The sequence below is a fragment of the Protopterus annectens genome, chromosome 3.part1 (genome assembly GCF_019279795.1).
Source record: "Protopterus annectens isolate FY-2018-M chromosome 3.part1, PAN1.0, whole genome shotgun sequence".
NCBI classification, from domain to species: domain Eukaryota; kingdom Metazoa; phylum Chordata; order Ceratodontiformes; family Protopteridae; genus Protopterus; species Protopterus annectens.
Window position 1 is genome coordinate 1,447,692,182 of NC_056732.1, and position 22,646 is coordinate 1,447,714,827.

The window sequence follows — 22,646 nt, forward strand, 5'->3', positions numbered from 1 at the left end:
TTGTATGGATTTAGTAGCACTGTATGTATAGGGGCTCAAATAAATTTGAGTTATGATGTTTTTGAGCCCAGTGAATAAAACATATATATATATACTAATTGTTTTGATAATATATAAAGGTACTTTTGTGCCTCTTTTTTTAGTGCATACATTTCTATTTAGGGTAGCTGGTCCATTGTGTATAAAATATGTTTTGCATATATATATTTTATTATATATGGTTTCTTTATATGGTTCTTATATATATAAAATTTTTTTTATACTTTTATGGTTATAGAAAATCAGCACAGAGATGCATTGATGCCTGTGCATGACATGTAATTTTTAAAAAATACTTATATATTTTATATTTTTTCTTCAGGAAATTGGAAGATGTCACTTCCTGAATTTCCTGATAAGTATGGAGTGTATCCTTTCAGTTTTTATTTCCTCTGAAGAAGCCACAGTGTGCTGACAAGGACCTCGTTTTTGTATTCATTTGGTGCTTTTGAATCTTTTTCTGGTTTGTGGTTTACAACAAAGGGCAGAATTCCTGCAGTATCAGGAATCCTTGGAAATAAGTTCACAGACTTATACAAAGACAGAAAAACTTTGTAAAACCTAAAAATATTTAGGCAAACTCAGAACAGCTTTTGTAGTATCAGAGGTTAGATAATATCAGAATACTGTTAAAATGACCTAAGAGTAGTACAGTTACAAACAGATGGCATTTCTTTAACAAGTGCATTGTGAAACCAGTGCTAAATTCAACCAAATCAATAAATGTGGCACAGATGTGTTAAATAGCACTGTGATAAAGCCAGTGCAAAAAAATACTTATATCAGCTTTGTAAGTCCAAAGATGGTTTTACATGCAATCCAAGGTCTTGTAGTTACAGGTAATTAGGTCCCCAACACATTCTGCCTAGTGCTATTGCCGCTCTGGACCTGCCCCAGCTCTGCCACTTCCTGTAGCAAACTGCGTGCTAAATTTGTTAAAACTATAGCAAGCAGCTTGTTGTATTTACTACCTCATATGAAGCTTTTCAGCAGTTTACATCTGAGCCATAAATACACTATTGGCAGTCAATGTCACTACTGTTCTCCCACACCATTGGTACCTGACAGTTGTGTCCCTCATCGTTTGTGCTCGAGGCAACTGCCTCCATTTATAGTTCTGGGTATATCTCATGCATTTGCCAAGCCTACATTCACTCTGCTTCTCATATACATAAATATTTTGGCCAGTATCCTGACTTCTGCTGAATTTGCCATTATCTTTGTATTTTACTTTATGGAAATCACGTGCTATATTCACATTAGCCTGTTGTCTCTTTACTAGTTCCACCTCTTTCATAATTTTATCTGCTTTCTCTAAAGTTATATTCATTTATAAGACATAACAGTGTCATCCAGCTTAGTCTGTCTTTAAGTTGTTTCTCTTTTCTCTGGTTAAACCCTTGGTGAGTCTCGGACAGTTCATACAAGCCCTGAATAAAGCTTCATCAAACCTTCCTTCAGCTTGACAAAATGTGAAACCATGCCCTTTCGAGAATAATATTTCTGTTTTAGCAAAAAATATTCATTGAGCTTACTTATTACTCATATATAACACTCTCATCACAGAAAATGAAAATCAGCAGTAAAAGGCTTAAACTTATTTTTCCATAGCATAATGCAAAATGTTTATTTCATCAGTTTCTTTATCCAGTTTGGCTGCAAAATGAAAATGTGTGACTCTGTCTGCATGACAGTCAAGCAAATGGCTTTGTGCAGTTAAATACTTTTAGTGGGATAAACTTGGCAATTTTGAAACCTCTCCAGTACCATGCCTGATGGCTCAGCTACTGACATCCATCTGTCCCTTTCTTTCCACAGAAAAGGGAGCATTCCTAGGCTGGCGAAAGCCTTATGGCTCAGGTGTTCTGCTCAGGAATCTTAATCAGTCCATCCATTCCCCAGCATGAGTTAAGTGGTAGGGAGTAGGCCAGCTTGCTGGTCCGGGGCAGGGGACCTACACTCTTCTCAATGGGAAGCACCCTCTTCTTCCTCAGTGGCTCCTATGAGCCCTGTACTGCAGTTTTCTGAAAGGAGGCATGTCTCTGCATGCGGGATTCCCCTCAGGTTTGTTGGTGCTATGTACCATGACACTGCAGGCTAGGCTGGTGTGGCCTCCTCTGCGTAACACTTAGTAATCCCTCTAGGTGTTGTCTTTGCAGTGAGTAAGAGCCATCTTTCCTCCCTCTGGTGGGGAGGGTGAGCTGGCAACTACCATAGACACCCATCCTCCACAGTTAGCCCCTATGGGTACTCAAATTCAGGTTACCCGCAGAATAGTCAAGGCTTTGTCAATGCACCAAGGAGCTGGCACAAATCTGGGAATTTTTGTAAATTATTTATTATTTAGGGCTTTAAGCCAGATAAATAGAGAAATGACTTTGTCTAGATAATAATGATATTTTTCACTAAAAACAACTTACCCAAAGGTCTCTTCTCGGCTGGTTACTGGTTCATAGGTTCATAGGTTCATAGGTAGGTACTAGGCTATTGGCCCAAGGGCCTACGTAAGCCTAGCCAGCAAGGTAGGTTGGTAGCATGGTGTATTTCTTTCTTTTTTCTTTGTTAACTAGGTAAGTGAACTGGTAGAAAGACCCATTTCAATCATAACCTGAACCACAAGGGCAAAAGACAAGGACAATGACAGTAGCAAACATATTAAAACATTCTATAATATGAAACAATATGACATGCTAAAATTGTTTTTACACATACTGTAGATATATCTGCAAAATGTAGTCAAGACTATATAACAATGACAAAAAAAAACAATACCATAAAAGTAGTCAGTTGTTTATATAGTTATAGTGGATACTTATTAATCACATAACTTTATCAGAAAGAAGTTGATTTATTATGGTATTGTACAGTATGCGTGAAATACATGAGAGCAACATAATAATGTAACAAATCAGAGGCTGAAGTGTTCATCATTGCAATGTACATTGTGTCCCTTTATTTGGCTTCTTCGCTGATAAAACAATGTGCATCCATGCCTGCTAGCAGAAGCTTAGTTTTAAGTTAAACAGATCAATTTTAATACAGATGCTCTTAACTCCTTTCTTAAATGCAAGTAAATGGTCAGTCATATTTTCAGGACAGCATTCCAGTTTGCAGGAGCTAACTTGCAGAATATTTTACTGTGTGTGCTAAGTGTCAGTGATGGTCTGTGCAACTGAATGCTCTCATTGTGTCTGAGATTGTAACTTTGGTTCCTGATTTACAGCTTACTAAGTAATGGAGGACAGTATCATTATGTAATATTTTGAAGGGGAATGTGTTGATCTGTAGTTTAGCTCTAGAAGTAACAGGCAGGCATTTATTTGAGTTTAAAGTTAATATAGTGGACTTTCCAGCTGTTGGCCAGATTTATGAATCTAAAAAGTTTTGTCTCTGCAGATTGATTGAAAACAGAATTCTGAGCTGACAGACGAGTTCTTAGAGACGATAGTATTCCAGTCCACGGGAAGCACTTTAATTAATGCAGCCCACCTGGCCACAGTCGTGAGTATGTTAGCAGTTTTGTATGATAACTATTAAACTACTGTACCACTTCAGATGAGAAGTCAGTATCTGGGAGTTTATGAAATAGAGTTGCATGGTAAATTATACTAAACGCTCTCTTAAGATCTAGAATATGCCTCATATAAAATTACTATGTTCTAAACTAGCTAAGGTTTGGTTACTTGGGGTATATATAGCTGCTGGTATGCTAAAGTCTGGTCAGAAACCGTGTTGTTTCTCAGTGAGGATGTTGTATTTAAAAAATGTACCCCAATATTGATCATCTACAATTTTCTTTAGTACTGTTGTGAGTGGGCAGAGGTTTGAAGCTGGCAATAGTCATTTATACTGGCTGGGAGGGGGAACTTGGCTAGGGGAATAACCAATGCATATTTGAAAATATAAGGGAGGATTTTTTTCTGTAAATGATAAAGTGAACATATAAACAAGTGGTTTGCTAAGGGTTTGGCCCCACTAGGGCATGGATAAACAGGTATTTTAGTGTAGCCAATCAATTAGCTTTTTTTCAGTAGTTTTAGAAGAAAACATTCCTGGTTCTGGCAGTATAGCATGATGCACTGCAATGGTTAAATAGTTATCCAGTCATTTCATTCTATTCTCATTCTATGTTGCTTATAATGACATTACACACATACATTCAAAATAAAACTGCGAGTTTAATAATTTTCAAAATGTCAGCATACCAAGAGTCTGTTAGCAAATTATCTCACTTCTCAACTAGCACACCAGACTCCAGGCATTCTGGATATTTACATTCTTTTAACACACAGAGCTATACTACATATCCTAATATACAAATATATACATTTAAAGCTGAACACTCTTTTATCATCAGAAAGACCAACCTCATGTCACAAGACTCTGGCATTCTGATACTAATATTCTGTTCCCTTTGCATTTTATTTCTGACTTATAGCTGTTAACATGACTGAGGGTTATTTTTCAAGAAAAAAAAGTACAATATCAAAGTTACTTATCATCCATTGTGATGGTTACCCTCCCTGTCAACGCTGATGGAGTTCCCCAACCTTCACAAGTCATTATGCAAGTACCTAGAAAAACCCTATGATACATCAAGATCTGGGTTGCACTGTTGTCCAATGATGCTTTCATAGTGAAGTATGTGTACACAGTAAACAGCAGATTTTCATGTGTTGACCAGGAAAGTGAACTAGTCCTTATTAATGCTTTTTTAGACGTGACATGGACCACTAGGGCATAGGCAAATGCAATGCAGCATACCTATATAAATGTATGCATGTGTGTTTATATGCATGTATGTTGTGTGTGTAAACACATACACACACACACACACACACACACACACACACACACACACACAGGCATATATATATATATATATATATATATATATATATATATATATATATATATAGGTATATATTCTTATGGTGGAATAAAGGATTTGTAGAAGGATGATTAGTGTAATAAGCAGCTAAGGTTCTAGTCAGGCAATCAAAATATCTGGGTGAATCGGAAGTGAGATTTTGGTTGTCCTGACGGGTAGTGGGAGAAAAGATGAGGTGATGTAACATGAATTTTCTTGGAACATAGCACAGAAATGATTTTGTTTTAAGGAAAAGCACTTTGATTGTCTTGTCAAAAAGTGAAATAGATACTTAATTGCTAAATAATCGGTTGACAGTTCAGTTGCTGCGAGCTGCCGAATAACTTTGCCAGTTAAACATCATGTATAATGTCTGATTCATGAAATATTAATATTTGTTGATGGTGTCGCGCATGTTGCTTTATTTTCAGTTAGTAGAGTCCAGGATACTCTACTGAAAGTATTCTGGGCATAAAGGGGTGGAGCTCTAGGCGAGCTGCTGAGGAGAGAATGAGTTAAATGCAGCAGGCATTATTAACATTATCATACTGTGCTCAAGATATTCTCACATATTGCTGTGTTTTCCTGCTCTGAGCTATCGTTTAGTTGTGAAAACGACCGTTCTTCTTCCTGTTTTCTGTAGCAGTTAGCTGATCAGCAAGTGCATCTCATGATCACGTCTTTTGTGTGCCAAAGCTTTGCCTCGTTATGCTGCCTCCGTTGATTTCAGTGCACAGTTGGTAGGTGCGTTCGGAGACGGTGCATCCTGCTCCGACAACAAAGGCACACACTGCGCTTTTATACTGATTAATTAATCCTACACATCGTAAATAAAGGATAAACCTGGCATGGCTTCCCTTAGTCTGGGGTTGAATTTAACCCGAAAAAAGAGTATTTCCAGAAATACTGCAGTGGAAAAGAAGAATCTCATTACCGTATGCAGGTAAAATATGGTTTGCAAAATATGAGTCAGAATTGCCTTTTTTAACACACTGCCTAGAATATGTTGCATTGGAGAATGTGTCTTTGCACCAAGCTAGCAGGTGCTAAAGTAATGCTGCTCATTTTGGTATACTAAAGTAATGCTGCTCATTTTGGTATACCACGGTGCTGTGCTAGAGCAAAGGTGGACCAGGCTCCCGCACGCTGTTCTATAGCTTGGTGGTCTTAACATATGTGGATCTGGTTATTTTCTTTAGTCAGTCGAGCGTATAATGTAACTGTTCCAAGGCAAAATCTACAATTTGGAGTTAAAACACGTTGACCCACGTCTTCTTGTCTGTTTTACTCAGCGTTATTTGTATGACGAATGCATGACAAAACTAAGGGCGCTACAATGATGTTTGATGTTATGTCAAACTTGTATTTGCTTTTACGTGCTTTAATGCAAAAGCTATATCCTTACCTGATACCTGAAGTTGCTACCAAAGTAGCTGGTAACTTTTATTGTCAGTGTTAGAATGCTTTGCTGGAAATGTTGCATGCAGTATCTTTAAAAGTTATGCAATTAAAATTTGCATACTTGGGTGTATGAAAATAAGAGCTATTTTAGAAAAAAATGACATGAGATAAGTGCTGCAAAATGTCAGGGATAAAAACTGCAGTCTTAATTGTTTACTGTTTTTCCTAATTGTATTCAGAATGTTGATAAATGAGCAGCTGTCAAACAAATTTTCTTTTTTACAGAAAGTTTAATAAAAGCAATTCATTTAATAATAAACTATGCAAAACAGCACACCACAGTGCACCAAGAATAATGTTATATGATTTCTTATGTAATAAATGCATACAGAGGGCTTTGCTCAGTGCCTTTAACCGCTGGAGGTGATATGCCTTTATGCACTGTATCAGCCAATCTAGTATGACATTTATGGCGATAGGCTCATACCAGTGATTTTATGCTGACACATGATCTGTTTCTTATGGGCATATTGTAGCTATCTACTATTGACTTTTATTATTATTATATTAGATGTTGTAGTTATTTAGTTTGTAAACTAACCTTGACAGAGTATTACCATGTTTTTGTAATTCCTTTTTAGTTCCTATTGTTATTCTATTGGATGTATGGATACTTTTGGTCTTTCTTAGCCATACAATCTTGGGTCATACCTGAAATATTTACTTACCTAGGGTCATTGATAAATGACGTGAAACTTAACAATGAAAAGTGTTTTTTTTTAATTTCCTAAAGCTATGATAATTATTCTGATTCCTGAGAATGGATTTACTGAATTTTCACATGTTGGAAGACAGAATAAAAAAGCAGTACATCTTACATATTCTGTGTATATATATATATATATATATATATATATATATATATATATGTATATTTATTTATTTTATATATACATATCTATACACACACACACTTATATGGTTTACTATCAAATGCTTGAAACTTACAACCGTGAACGGTGGTTTCCACGACCCATATCTTTGACTCATAAATATTAAGTAGGTCCAAAGGTTGACACAGCAACATTGACAATGTTCTGTCGATATTAATGTTGGCAGCTGCCGTTGCCAACCATGCTTTGTGTCCTTCCCTTGTGTACGTCCTTCTTAATGGATGTGCACATGAATGTCAACATTTCGACTGTTGCTCCTACCATGTTCGAGGAGGACCCTGTCGTGTAACTGAATTTCAACATTTTGATTGTGTGTATGTGTGTGTGTGTGTGTGTGTGTGTGTGTGTGTGTGTGTGTGTGTGTGTGTGTGTGTGTGTGTGTATATACATATACAGAGAAAACAGAGAGAAAGGTATAGATCTTACACATTCAAATCTAATTTGAATGAATGGATGGGTAACTGCAAACTGACCCCAGGTTTAGCACTCTTGTCCCTCTTGGATGGGGTAAAAATGTAAATATTCTGCTCATCTCTAAGTTATCCATACTTGAAATATAAGAACTAAAATCTTCCTGAGAAAGTATGGCAAGGTTTCCAAAGAACCTTATGGAGATTTACCCAAGTAAGTACCTATGAACCTATAAACATTGTAGGTCACTATGATATAAGTTGTATTTATTTATTTAACATTTGTTTACTGGGATAGCCCTACCGGACAACACTGTCCATTTTCAGTGGAGGCCCGAGGAGAAAAGGTCCAGCAAAGTACATTTTTACTAATACATGTCTAGAACAACAAAGAAAACGTTTACTATACAGCTTACATATATCTACTTACAGTCTAGCAGAGATCAGTAATTTATATATATATAGGAGATTAAGCAACAAAAATATATAGACGAGAGATGAGATTAACAACACATAAATAAAGTACAAAGACAGTACAGCATGTCTTAGATTTTCTTAAGCCTCTACAGTACATTTATTATGTCATCTGACAGAAACAGTTTACAACTGCGAGGAAGACAAGGGGATAGAGGTAAGGGAGGAGGAGGGTACAGGAGTTATAGAGTAGATAGAAGTGTAGTTAGAGGTTATATCTGAGTGAGGGAAGGTTATCCAGGGTTAGTACATGAGCAGAGCCAGGTACATGTTAGGTGATAAGTGGATGCTATTATGACTTTTTTATAATTCAGTATAGGAATTGACAGAGAGGCTTTCCGATTAGATATGAGAAAAAATAGATTTATGCTGTAAACCATCCTTAATAAACATTTCCGTAAGGCTGGTCACAAATTCAGTATAGAAACTGGCAATGTAGTAGAAACATGTCATTGCAGTTATAGATCTATGAAGTTATTTTGTTAAAATCTTTACTACATATATTGTCTCTGAACCTGATTAATATAGTCGGTATGTGCAATATATATTCATTTAGAAGGTAAGCATATATTGCAAATGAATTCCTTTGTTTTCCTCTGTCTAAAACAACAGATTTACTCATTCATTTTACATTCTCACTAGAATCCTGGCTAAGCATTTACCATTTTACCCAAAATCAAATGTTCTAAGTGCACTTTTATTGTCACTCAGGCCAGGATGTATATTGATGCCTTGGAGGGTGGGTGGTGAGCCTTGCTCCAGATAGTGGAAAGCAGACATGAAAAACTAAGCAAGAGCAGCATTAACAGGTTGGCAGTTGCTTTTGCTTTAGGGTGAACTTACAGTGCATTAGATGGAAGATGCAGTTTCAGCTGAGTGGTGCAGTACAGCAGTCATATGGTAAGGCAAGGCAGTGGTCTCATGCTGAGCTGCTCAAGCTCATGAGAATGCATGCCTAGCACAAAGCAGACAGAGCAAGTCAGGTCCTACTACAATGGATGGTCTCAAGGCACTGCATGCCAGCAACAGATTGCATATGGTAAAGATATAGTATCTGGTGCCCAGTCAGCTGCAGGCATTAATTGTTCTACAAAAGAGGTGGAAGGGGACTGTAGGAAAGTAGAAAGGTGAGTATAGAAGGAAACCATAAAGGAAAATATTGAAATGTAGGTGAGCGGTCAAAAAGAAACAATGCTTTTGCAGAGCTAAGTCCTTCATTTGTATACACACACACACACACACACACACACACACACACACACACACACACACACACACACATATGTATATGTAGAGAGAGAGGATTATGGGAAGGGTGAACAAAAAATAGGTAGAAAGAAGGGAACAAAAGTTGGCAGTGGGGCAGACAAACAAACATGAAACAGTACAGACAGACTGGGGTGGATGTATTCACACTATGAGGGGAGCATATAGGCTACACTCAAGTAGACAAATCGCTGCTGGGATTGAGAAATCTACAGATGGTATACTACCTTCTGACTGCTCCAGCGAGAAAGAGATGCTACTGGAACTCAGTAGATGGAAGTCATGCACCTGAGTGGCCAGTGTTTTGTGCCATATCATGCTCTGTTAGAATAATGGCATGGGCTTGCCAGACTAATGAATTCACAATTCACTGCAGGAGGGGCTGATATGTGGTGACCTGTTGTGTCAATGCTTGCTCAACCACCATGTCCAGCAGCTGTTCCAGCTTCTCCTTAGCTGAAACAGGTGACTGGGCTAGTCTACTTTCCAGAACCTCATGGTAAGGTACTGCCACTTTCTCATCCTCCTTAGCTGCAGTTTTGTCCAAGGCAGCAAGCAGGTGATGTCAGAGCCATTGCAGGTTCATCTGACAACTGATGCCACTCTTCAATCTGGCACCAACTTCACATGTCTTAAAGAACAGGTGAGATATTCCATAACCACTCAACAGCATCTGCTGTCCTTTCAGGACCACCCCTTCCATGTCTGCCCTTTCTCTCTGAAAACTCTGATAGGATTGTTGTTGACTGAAATCTCAACTTCCTGCTCATTACCGAGTGGACAGTAACATTTTCTGGACCTTGAAGAGGGCTGTTAATGTGGAGATGTTCTAAAGAAGGACGATTGTGTAGGACTTGTTCTGCGGCCACATTAACATATGTTTTCTGATTCATGCAGGGACATGAAATGACCTGAAGCTATGTCTTCTGACTGGACTTTTCATTCTTTTTAGCATTTCTGTTGAAAGCTTTAACATTATTGTCTTCTTGTTTGTCATGTTTCGACTTGTGTTTTGTCAAACCTTTAAAAGTCACTGAAACGTAGACTTATAAAGAACTATATGTGCGGGGAACTGTGGTTGGGATGTTATTGTTTGATCTATCAATTCAATTGCTGACCATGAAGCTGTTATGGAATGCTAATTTGTGCCTGCTTAAATGCCTATTAATTTTAAGCCCGTCATATCATAAAACTTCACTAGTTCCATTTGTAACCTAGTCCTTCCAGCAATCTTTTGACTTTAACATGTTATTAAAAAAAAAAAAACATGCACAAATTGCACAGTCATGGAACTATGGAACTTCAATTAAAGCTTTTCTTTTCAGAGAATTTAGTCAGTGAACTGAAATCATTGTTGGCAGCTCTTAACATGTAATGAATTTTTAGAAGCTGTAGATCACATTTTCTCAGAATCAAAAAAAAAGAGGCTACATGAGACGTGTTATCAGGTTGTTGGAATTTTTTGCCAGACCCATTTACAGGTCCACTGCTTGCATCTAGAGATGAGAATGCTCCAGCCTTTGAAGTTGTTGCATTGCTATGATGAATGGCCTCTTTATATCACTTACGCCATACAATGCTAATTGCAATGATAACTGAAACATCTCAAAAACATTTGCTGGCAACATATCCAGTACTGGTGACTCCCAAAACAAATTATCATTCACAAATCTTTCTAAATGGTTAATCACATCAGCCTTTAGGCTTTCTCTGCAAACACATATTCTTTCCATTTTTTTCTCAGTGGATCCAAAAGAAATCAAGGTATACTAAATCTGGTTCCCCACTGCGAAGAGGTTTGAGAAACCTGTTCTAGTCAGTTGTCCTTCAAATGCATGCAACATTGTGTGGAAAAATCTGGAAGTTGGAAAAGCAAATAGAAATTATAACAATAAATAAAAATGCGCAATCAAGAAAAATAGCACTTTGCATTTCTGGTACAGAGCTCAATATAACAATTTTTGACTACCCTATCCACACTTTAGTTTGTGTCTTTTCAGTAAAACTTCCCTTTCCCTACAGACAATCAAAGTTAAAAAAAACAAGACAAACTAGTGAGTTCTGAAAGTTGCTGACTTTTCAAAGAAGTAATCAAGTGGGCTATTTATTTTAATTGAAATAGATTTTGGTCAGACTGAGCAGATTATGGAAAATAGAGTAATAGTTTGAAAAATGGATTAAGGCTTTCCAAATAAAGCATAGAATATGACACTGTACCTAGAACTGTAGAGACACTTCTCCAACCTACTTACGTTATAGCTTTCATTCTTCATTTATTTGGCTGTCAGACATTTCTGTGATTGAACAACAATTTTCCTTTATTTCCATTCACTGTAATTAGCTAAACCTGTCTACATTGATGGGATGACCGATGGATAGATGCACGGATGGATGGATAAGTGCACTCTTCCTTCCTTGAGATCTCTGATGTTTTTCATTGGTCTCCCTTTAGCCACTTTTATTAACACTGACCACATATTGCAATACTGCATTGTCATCTACCAGGACAGTAGCTAAAATCCAGGTCAGTATAGACCATTTGTTTTCTGATACCATCCAGTGAAAAAAGAAACTATTGTGCAGAAAAATTCGTTTTTCTGTCCCTCAGAAAGGGAATGTCTAAGTTTGTCCTATCTGATTTGTGGCTCCAACCCCATGACCCATTCTGTCCAGCCTTCCACTCAGTTTTTGAAAACACAAAACCTGCATTCTGTCTGCTCACCAGCTGTGAATGACAATGGTATCTGTATTGCCTTCTGACACTTTGAGAATATGACTGATGCCCTGCATTACTCACTTACTTCATTGGACTATGGAATCTATACTTTTCTGAAATTATGTGTATTACAAAAGTAAAATGTAGAATGTCTGTGTCCATGCATATACCTCTGAGCTGTTCATCATATTGATTACTGCTGCAGTATCCTTAGCTATATGGGTTATATCCTGCCAAAGATATCACAGCCAGCCAGCTTCCAAAACTTCAAAGCACCTTCCATGCACTCAAACTGTCAGTCAGCTCAAGCTGAGCTGACTAAAAGGCAAGTTTAAACAAAAAGTCCTTCAGAGCTTTACTGCTGCCTGTGAGTATGCTCCTATAAAGCTTTCAAGGATTGACAGTCAGCTTGTGCTGTTCCTTTGCTGAGCAGATGAGTTCCCTTTGGGGAAAAAGCTTCAATTTTCTTATTTATGTTACTGTTTTCTCATGTTCCCCTTAAGGAATGTTGTTTTAATTATAGGACTGAAGTATTTTAACAGACTGTCATTAGACTGTAACATACTTTCAAGCAGAGCATCCAGTTTTCCTTTTAATTTAAAATGTTGTAAAGTAACTGAAACATTTTTTCTATGGAGAAATTGTGTTTATTTTACTTTTGTGGGGTGGCTGGCTTGGTGTTTTAAAGTGCTTTTTACTGTGTGTTTTTCTGTCAAAAAATTACTAGATTGGTAGTGTTTACCAGGATTTGATGCTTGTTTTTCCTGGGGAAGGGACAGCATTTTCAGCTTGACCATGAAAAAGACTACCAGTCCCGTAGTAGGACCTTCTTCCAGTCACAGAAAGAAAAATAAGTAAACACCCTTTGCCAGCACATCAGGCTAGCAATTTACCTCAGCTGCAGGTGGATGATTCTGCTTGATGATTCAAACCATTTGTCTTTTACCTTGGGTCCCTCTGTTGTAACATCTACAGCCACTGGGAACCAAGTGTGTGGCATGTCCTCTGTGGCTGTTAGGGTCCCCTCAATGGGCAAGGGGGAGTCACTCTTGTTGAGCCTGGGAGAGGGAACAGGGAAGGTTGTATTAGAATGCTGTGCCCATCCCTTGGGAAGCAGTGACTGCCATTAGTAACGCACTTGACCCCATTTTCCTGTCAAAAAATAATCCAAAAACCAAGCATGAATTTACTTCTCTTCAAATTTCTTACGATAGGCATAGTTTACTGGGTCTGGCTCAGGGTTCAATTTAGGTAATGATCCTGCTTGTAAAGTAGTTTCTGGTAAAAGAAAGGATACCTCTTTTCCTGAACAGATTCAAGACTCTGAATCTGAACAGGAAGATGCAGGGACTGGTACAGTTTTTTTTTTCAGATTTCTGATTCAGACTCAATGGAGAGCTCAGCTTCTGATTTTCCATGTGGATGTTTCTCATTCTCTGAAACTATTACTAGCATGTACCAGTGTTTTAATTTGGAAAACACTGGTGTTTCTCAGTCCTTACAAAATACTATGAATTGTCACAGAAGGATTTTCCAGATCATATACCCATTCATTCTGTTCTGTCCTGAATGCTTTAGAAGATGCATGTAGTACTGCCTGCAATTTTCCTGGTAGTCAGTCAGCCAACTGTCCCTAAAAAGGCAGATAAAATATATAAACTTCCTCAGTCTTTTAAATTTTATACACTATTTCCAAACCTGACCCTACGGCTATAGTGCTAGTTGATCCCACTGTTACTAAGCACCAGTTCTTGTCTTACTCTTTCTGATAATGATGGTAAAATTATTGATAGGTATGGGAAAAAGTGTATACTTCTGCAATTTTGATTTTTAGAATTTTAAATTGTCAGGCTCATATGTTAAAATTTGTTCTGACAAAATGTGAAAGTATGAGGAATGTTTTATCTGCAGTTGCTTCTTGTAAGGACAAATCTGCTTTAAATAATGTAAGTGTATTTTATTGCAAAGGTCACTACTCATTGCTTGCAGCGTGTGTACGACTCTGTTGATACTTCTTCCAGGGCTATGGCCACTGGTACTGTTTTAAGGAGATTTGCATGGCAGAATTCTTAAAACCTCCAGATGATGTTAACAACTAGATTTTAATTCACCCTTGGATAAAGATTTAGTGTTTGGCCCCTCTGATGCAGAAGTGATCAAAAAGTGTAATGAAAGGGGCAAGCTATTTCAGGGAATCTCTAAGATTTTTCAGGCCTCATTTTCCAAAATTTCTAAGGGTGCTTCTATCTCCTCATTAAAGTTTGGCAAAATGCAGAATAAAGAGTCTCAACAAAATACAGGTAAACAGACATTTAAGAGGAAATGGTAAGGGAGCTCCAAAAAGAAGTGTTGAATGTTCCCAAACCAAGGACAATCCAACAGGTCTGAATGACTGTTCAAGAGACTTTGTGACACCCCCCCCCCCCCACTCTGGCCTCTTATTTTTCTTCCAGAAAGTCTAAATAGGTTCTAAAAATTATTCATCAAGGTTACAGATGGCAGTGGGGGAAATTCTTCCTTTCTAGGAGGCCATTCCTCATTCTCCAGATCAGACTATTTTGGTTCCACTGGTTCTTCATCACATGTTATTCTAAAGAGTGATAAAACAGTTCCTCTTTCCCAGGTGGAGGAGAAGTTTTTATTCAAGGATGTTCCTAGTGCCAAAGAAACAAAATGCTTGGAGATCTGTTCTGGATCTGTCTTTTCTAAACTTGTTTATGATAGTGCCTACATTAAAAATTATGTCACTTCACAACCTGTTATTTCTTTTTCCTCTTTCAAGTTTCCTGGTAACACTATACTTAAAAGAGGCTTATCACATCGGTTGCTCATCTTGTTTCCCATTATAGACAAACAGGCAGGGTAGTTCATTTATATGCTTTATTACATAGAAACGCATCAGGATGGATAGCAGCAATACAAATTATAAACTAACTGATAGACTACACAGACATGCATGCTTATACCTCAACGGCTTACTACAAAATGGCAGTCAGACTCACATGTGCTCAATATTTATACACTTGTCCAAACCCCTAAAAAGCTTCTTAAAGGCAAACATGCATATTGATCTACATCCTGCCTCTTTAATTAATTTCCTACAATATAATGACATTTGAAAAGAAACCTGCAATGGTATAGGCAATAAGAAATAAACACAACATTCATGTCCAAGTTGCCGTGTATCTGGAACATGGTCTGGAAATATGACCTGATCTAGTGATATAGCAATCAGAATTGGGTTTAGCAACAGAGACTGTGATTGGTGAGCAACTTGCTTCAGGAGTTTTGGGATTCTTCTCAGGAACAGGGATATTTACTGGAATGTCTATGGGAACTGGAATGCTGGATAACTCACTCTGAGATTTAGAGTCTTTATCGGAGGTTTCATACTGCAATACAGGCTCAGACATTGGGATCAAATGTTTCCAATTCTGCATAATGTACAATCTTGGCTCTGGACATGCACGTTTCACAACTCCAATCTGATCAAAACCTTTGGACAGCTGCATCCTCACTATTTCCCCTTCTCGTAATGGATTGAGTGGTTTGCTGGTCTTATCATAGTAGGACTTTTGGGATAAGCACTTCTTTCACAGCTGGGCTTTCACTGATCTGCTGTTCTTAACACATGGAACCAGTAATGAACTACTGATTGTTAGTGTGGTTCTGGTTTGTCTCGACAGAAGTCTCTGTGTAGGTGAACCAAGATGTTTATCATGAGGAATATTTCTGAGATTCAAGACGTTCAAGAAAACATCACTATTGTCTCATTTTGACTTCTCTAGTAATTGTTTCACACTTTGAAATGCACATTCTGCCAAATCATTTGATTGTGGATACTCAGGGCTACTCGTAACATGAGTAAAGTCCCACTCTTCAGCAAATCTTTTGAACTGCTGTCAGAAATAACTTTGTGTGGACTACCACAGACTACAAAATGCCGCTTCAACTTAGTAATTACAGTACTGGATGCTAGATTAGGAAGTAGGTTAATCTTGAACCAATTGGAATAAGAGTCTACTAACACCAAGTAATGTTGTACATTCCATTCAAAAATGTCTGTAGCTACTGTTGACCAAGGTAGTTCAGGAATCTGGTTTAACTGAAGTGTTTTTTTCTTAATGTGGCTTAGTACTATTACATACAGAACACGATGAAAGTACTCTCTCAATATCCTGTGACATAGAAGGCCAAAGTACTAGTTCTCTTGCCCTTCTTTTGGTAGAGTCAGGTCTTGGGTGGTCACAATGCAAGATGGTAATATACCCTTGTTGCAAGGATTTTGGAACAACCACTTTTGGACCTTTCATGATGTTAGCATTGTCAAACAAAATCTCATCTCTGTAAGGAAAATATGGTTGCAGGTCATGAGGTAAACAAGATTGCTTTGACTGCCTTCTTCGAATGATAAAGTGGTTGAGCTTCTGAAGAATTGGATATGAGGCTATATGAGTTCTAAGCTCATCAAGACATGTGGAAAAAACATTTTACACTTCCATGACTTCAAAATAAAGTTTCTCATTTTTATGCTGTTCAGTGGTATTTCTGGGCGATCTGGTTAATGTATCAGCAAGATAAAGAAATTTGCCTTTAGTGTAGACACGATTGAAATGATACTTTTGCAACTTCAACATCATGTGTTGCAGTCTGGTAGGAGCTGTATGCATAGGCTTTCTCAAGATAGTGCTGAGAGGTTGGTAATCTGTTTTGATCTGGATAGGTCTACCATAAATATAATCATGGAACTTTGAACATGCAAACACAATTGCCAAGAGCTCTTTCTCTATCTGTGCATACTGCTTTTCAGGTTGGGTTAGAGTTCTTGATGGATAGGCTACTGGTCTACCTTCTTGAAGAATGACTGCATCAAGACCAAATTTCAAAGCATCATAAGAAAGAGTTACTGGTTTGTGAACATCATAGTATCTAACAGTTGGTGGACTGGTAATCCTCTGTTTCAGGACATCAAATGCTCTTTGGTGTTGCTCTGACCATGATCAAGATACATCTTTGCATGTCAGTTCTCTAAGCAGTGCTGAAAGTTGTCTCGTCTAGAAGGAACTTGCTTAGGTCATTGACCATGCCAAAAAATGTTGTAGGGCTTGAGCATAGTCTGGAGGTGGCATCTTGAGAATAGCAATTTGCTTAGAAGGATATGTTCATAAGTCTGAACTGGTAAATAATGAGCAACTTCTCTTAGCCTGAATTTGCACTTCTGAGGATTCAGCTTAAGATTCACTTCATGTGCTCTTTCTAGAACTTTCTTGAGGTTTCTGTCATGCTCGGCTTCACCATTATCTCCTACTAGAATATCATCTACTGTGATAGTGTATGGATACCCAGAAAAAAATCGCTCCATTGCACGCTAGAAGACTTGACTGGCAGAATTTATCCCAAATGGCATTCTCAAAAATCTTTACCTGCCAAAAGGAGTACTGAAAGTGGTTAGCAATGAAGATTTTTGATCAAGTAAAATTTGCCAAAATTAACTCTTTGCATCTAAGACAGAAAAAACAGCGGCATTTGGCATGAGGGCAGTGACTTCTTTGATTGTACGCATTGGATGATGGGTCTTTTTAGTGTTTTGTTCAAATCTCGTGGATCAGTAGATATTCTGATATCATCCGAACTTTCCTTATGAGCAACAACCATGGAAGATACCCATTCAGTTGGTTCTTTAACTGGACAAATCACACCTTGCTGCACCACTTTATCTAGCTCAGCTTTGACTCTGTTTTGCATATCTACTGGAACTTTCTTGACTGGCCTGACAACAGGACTGACTTCAGGGTTTAACTTCATGGAGTACACAACTGGGAGTTTGCCTAGTTTGTCTTTGAAAAGACCAGTATAGGTAGAAAAAATAGACTGGATGAAATTAGAGCAGTGGTCTTTCAAGCTTACATGCTGGACTTCCTTATTAAATGAAAGTAGTCTCATTTTCAAACTGTCTCTGAGGCCTAATAATGACTGTACGTGCCTTTTGACTACATAAAATTGCAAGTCATAGCTGTTCCCAGTAGAGTAACATAAAAGCACTACGGAACCTTCAGTATGAATTTCTTCACCACCATAAGCAACAAGCTTCGCACACTTTGCGAAATCAAGCTTCTCACTAGCACATACTCTAGCAAATGTTTCTGCTGACATAACATTGCACTTTGGACCTGTGTCAACTTTGAGCTCTATGGGTCTTTCATTTATCCGAACAGTACAAAATACTTCATTATTTGCCCATAAATCTACTGCTTTGGGTGTTTTATTAAACATAGACACCCCATCAACACAAAAATTAGAATCACAGCTTTATAACTGATCAGTTTGTCTCTTTGAATGTTCACTTTTACTAAAAGAATGTCCCTATTTGATTTACAAAATCTTTTGAAATTATTCCACTTATTGCATTTGTGGCATTGTTGACCAGAATCTAAGCAATTTCTCTTTTGGGCTCATGGTTTGTACCACAATTACGATAGTTGACTATGAAACTGGGTGAGGGTACATGGTTTGTGTTTGATGACTCACTCTCATGCTTCACTGGGGCTGTGCGATTTCCAGAGTGAGCCTTGGAACTTGCTGGAAAGCTATGGGATTTCCCAGTGAGTGTTACAGGGCTTACAGTTGCTGCCATGTGCTTGGACCTGTTTCTTTTAACCACATGATGCATAATATGAACATGAGAACTAGAAGATACTAGAAGCATGCATTTCTCATTTTTAAGCATATTTGTGTGCTTTTCTGTGAGCTCATATATCTGACAAATCTCAATGGCCTTATTCAAAGTTAAATCAATGTCACAAAGCAAAATCCTTCTCACAGCATCATCTTTAATACCACACACAAGTCTGTCTTTAATCAACTCATCCCTTAAATCACCAAATCTGCACATTTTAGCTTTGTTTCTCAAGTCAATTATATATGCTGCAAAAGTTTCACCAGGCGTTTGAACTCTTGTGTAAAATAAGTGCCTTTCCATTGCAGTATTCATTTGGGGGTTACACCTTTCTCTAAATTTACATTTTAAGCACTCAGGGTCTTCCCTTGACTCAGCTGGTACAACTATATGGCAGTTCCCCCCTTCCCTGCAAATACAGCAGGTGCATACACAAATGAATGCTCTCTTTCTATGGCTTCTGAGCCAGCTAAATTAAGCAGAATAAATGCCCTTGTATGTGCATCTTTATATGCAGCTTATATGAAAATATTGTACTCTTGCTCACTCTCCAATTCTCTGCAATATTATTATTAAATACAAGTGCAGCTGGTTCTCAAAATCCTTCTACCATGCCAACAAATTAAGTCCAAACATGCTGAAAAAATGGCCCTTGTGATTGTGTACAAACATGCACATACAACCCTTGTAATAACATTCAAAAGCACAATAAACTCTTTGAAATACTGTACTTTGTGAAATATGCTTTGAAATGTCTGTATTATGCAAAATAAATGTACTGTAATACTGTACAATCATGCAAACTCTCTGTATACTCTGGATATCCTGAATAGCTTTAATTAATGTGAAAAAAGTACTTGCTATGAGCTACTTTGAAAAAAATTGTGGTAGCTTTCCTTATTTTATTAATTTTATGTGATTTGGACTTTATTTCATACATTTTCCGTAGTTATTCAAATATTTTATCAATGCGTTGCAGTTTTTGACATTTCCTTTACTTAGAAATTCATTTAGAGTGTTCTGAGTGCTTCATTTTATATTTTGTGAATAAGAAATCATTTAAATAAGCTTTGATACCTGAAATTCATTTCTGCCCTGTTTTTGTGAATTAAACATGCAATGGGGATGATCCAGTCCTGTATATTCCTCCACCTTTAACTGAGTGCCTTTTCCATCCAGAATCTGGACTTCTGGATCCCATTTCTGATACCATGTCACTCATCTTGTTTCCCATTAAAGATGAACAGGCAGGGTAGTTTGCTTATATACTTTACTACATAGAGACACATCAGGATGGATAGCAGCAGTAGAAAATATAAATTAACTAATTAACTGACAGACTACACAGTCATGCATGCTTATATCTCAACAGCTTAATACAAAATGGCAGTCAGGCTTGTATGTGCTCAGTATTTATACACTTGTGCAAGCCCCTAGAAAGCTTCTTAAAGGGATACATACATACGTAATCTACAACATCCCTATTCTTCCAGACATTTCTTAAGGTTTTATGTGTCTGGATCAGATGATTATTTTTCTACCTTACCCTTTGGACTGTCCAGCATACCAAGTGTATTCATAAAGTGTCTAGTTCCAGTTATAGCTCATTGCAGGCTACAGGGTATCCACATTTTTCCATAATTACAGGACTTTCTTATCTTTGCAGAGTCTTTTTTCAAAGTGTCAGGAATCTGTCTCTCAGGTGAGATGTCTATTACACAAACTGGGATTCCAAGAGAACATTCAAAAGTTTTTTTCTTGACTCCATATAGGATTGTGTTTTTGGGGTGTCAACCAGACACCTGAAAGCAAAGAGCTTTTCTTCCCCTGGAAAAAAATAGATCTATATCTAGATCTATTTATAAGTTGTTTTCTAATCAGACTTTGGTTAGTATGAGGGAATACCTCAAGATTTTGGGTCTCATGGCATCTATGATTCTCATGATACCCCTGGCTAGACTACACATGAAAAATATATAGTGGTATCTGAAATCTCTTTGGTGTCAGCATCAACACCCTTTATCTTTTTAAATCACAGTGTTGGGGGTTGTCATAAGAGAAATCATTTGGTGGAGACAAAAGATATCCTTAAATCTGGGTCTCCCCTTCTCCCTCTCTGCTCTAAAGTAGTCAGTCACCACAGATGCCTCAGATTTTGCTTGGGGAACAGTTTCAGGTGGGATTAAAGTGCAGTGTGTGTGGGATACCAAGGACAGTAAATATCAAGCTGATGCTTGCACTGATCAAGGTACTCAACTGTCTGAACCATCTATGTTCCCTGAAACCTCTTTGAGTGGTTACAGACGATGCCACATTCATATGGGACATCAAAAATCAGGGGGGGGGGGCAGGTGCACTCACTTTGCACAGTCTCACTCTACAGGCATCCTACATTCTGTCAGCCAATATGAGCAAGATCAGGGCAGACAATTATGAATGGAAATAGATCGGAGGTCTTCCAAGATTTGATCCCTGTCTGGAAAGTTCCTTAAGTAGACCTCTTTGCCTCCTCTCTAAACAATCAACTGGCAAAATTCGGTTCCAGAACTCCATGCAAGAAGGCCTAGAAGACAGATGCCTTTTCATTTCCTTGGACAGGAATGTTCCTATATGCTTTCCACCCTTTCTACTAATAATCAGGGTACTTCTGAAGTTTCAGAAGGAATCCCCCCAAGATCATTATGGTAACTTGAATCTGGCCCAGGCAACCATCATTATCCGTTCTTTTGGAAATAGCCAGGAGCAATTACTACAAGCTTCCTCACAGACTGGATCTACTCACATAAGAACAAGGATGTTTGATACACCCTGACATTAGTCAACTTCAACTGACTGCCTGGCTTACAGGATCTTAATTCATTTTAGACACCTGTTTACTGAGGATGTACAGCAGGTACTAATGGAGGCAAGAAAAACTACTAATAGAAAATCATATATTAGCAAATGGAAAAGTTTTTTTTTAGTTAGAGCCATCAACATAAACAGTACTCAATCTGGGCTAAGCTGTACTCTAGTTTTACAATATTTGTGTGAGTTACTATCCTATGGCCTTTCTTATTCCTCTATCAAGGTTGATTTATGTCTTTGAAAGGGGTTTTGCACAAGAGGCCTTCAAGAAAACCTGTGAACCCTTCTTGAGATCTTAATTTTGCGGTGGAGACGCTAGGCCTTGGTTCATTTCAACCAACTAACCTTGCTGACTCGAGATTCTTATCAAGGAAACCAGTTTTACTAATTGCTCTGACCTCTACTAGATGGGTATCTGAGTTGCAGGCTCTTATGGTGTGTCATCCTTATCTCATTTTCCATAGAGACAGTGTTTCTTTGAAAACTAATATTTCTTTTATTCATAAAGTGGCATCCAAGTTTACTATAAGCCAAATTAATCCATGTCCACATTTTCTTTCCTGCAATTAAAAATGAGATAAAAAAGGTTCTCCATACCTTGAATTTCAACAGACAACTCTGATACTATTTTGACATAACTAAATCTTTCATATCTTGTTATCAATTGTTCGTTTCTTGGGTAGGTAAGAACATGGGACAACCTGGGTCAAAATGGACCACTTCCAAATAGTTGTCCAACACTATCACCTTTTGGTATATTCACCACTACAAAACTATTCCAGGCAGTGCCAGCACCCATTTTACCAGGACCATGTCTTCATCTATGGCTTTTTGGAAAGGATTGGATTCTAGAAGTATTCTAGAAGCTGCTACTTAGCCCTGTGTACATACTTTTACAAAGCACTGTAAGGTTGATTCTTTCTGTATGTCCAGATCAGGCTTTGCTAGGACCATTCTCCATGGGCTCCTGGTGTCTTCTCCTTCAAGCTCCCAG

General features: G+C 37.8%; 1 protein-coding gene across 2 annotated transcripts in view; it reads left to right on the forward strand.

Annotated features, from left to right (window-relative positions):
* Positions 1-5,385: 5,385 nt before the first annotated feature.
* RUNDC3B (RUN domain containing 3B) overlaps positions 5,386-22,646 on the forward strand; it is a 2,404,839-nt gene continuing 2,387,578 nt past the window's right edge. Inside the window, exon 1 of one of the 2 annotated variants that reach the window (XM_044067523.1) lies at positions 5,386-5,852. In XM_044067523.1, coding sequence (XP_043923458.1) covers positions 5,758-5,852 — 95 coding nt within the window. In that variant the 5' untranslated portion in view covers positions 5,386-5,757. The remainder of the gene's footprint in view (positions 5,853-22,646) is intronic. The other variant, XM_044067522.1, reaches the window with a different exon arrangement.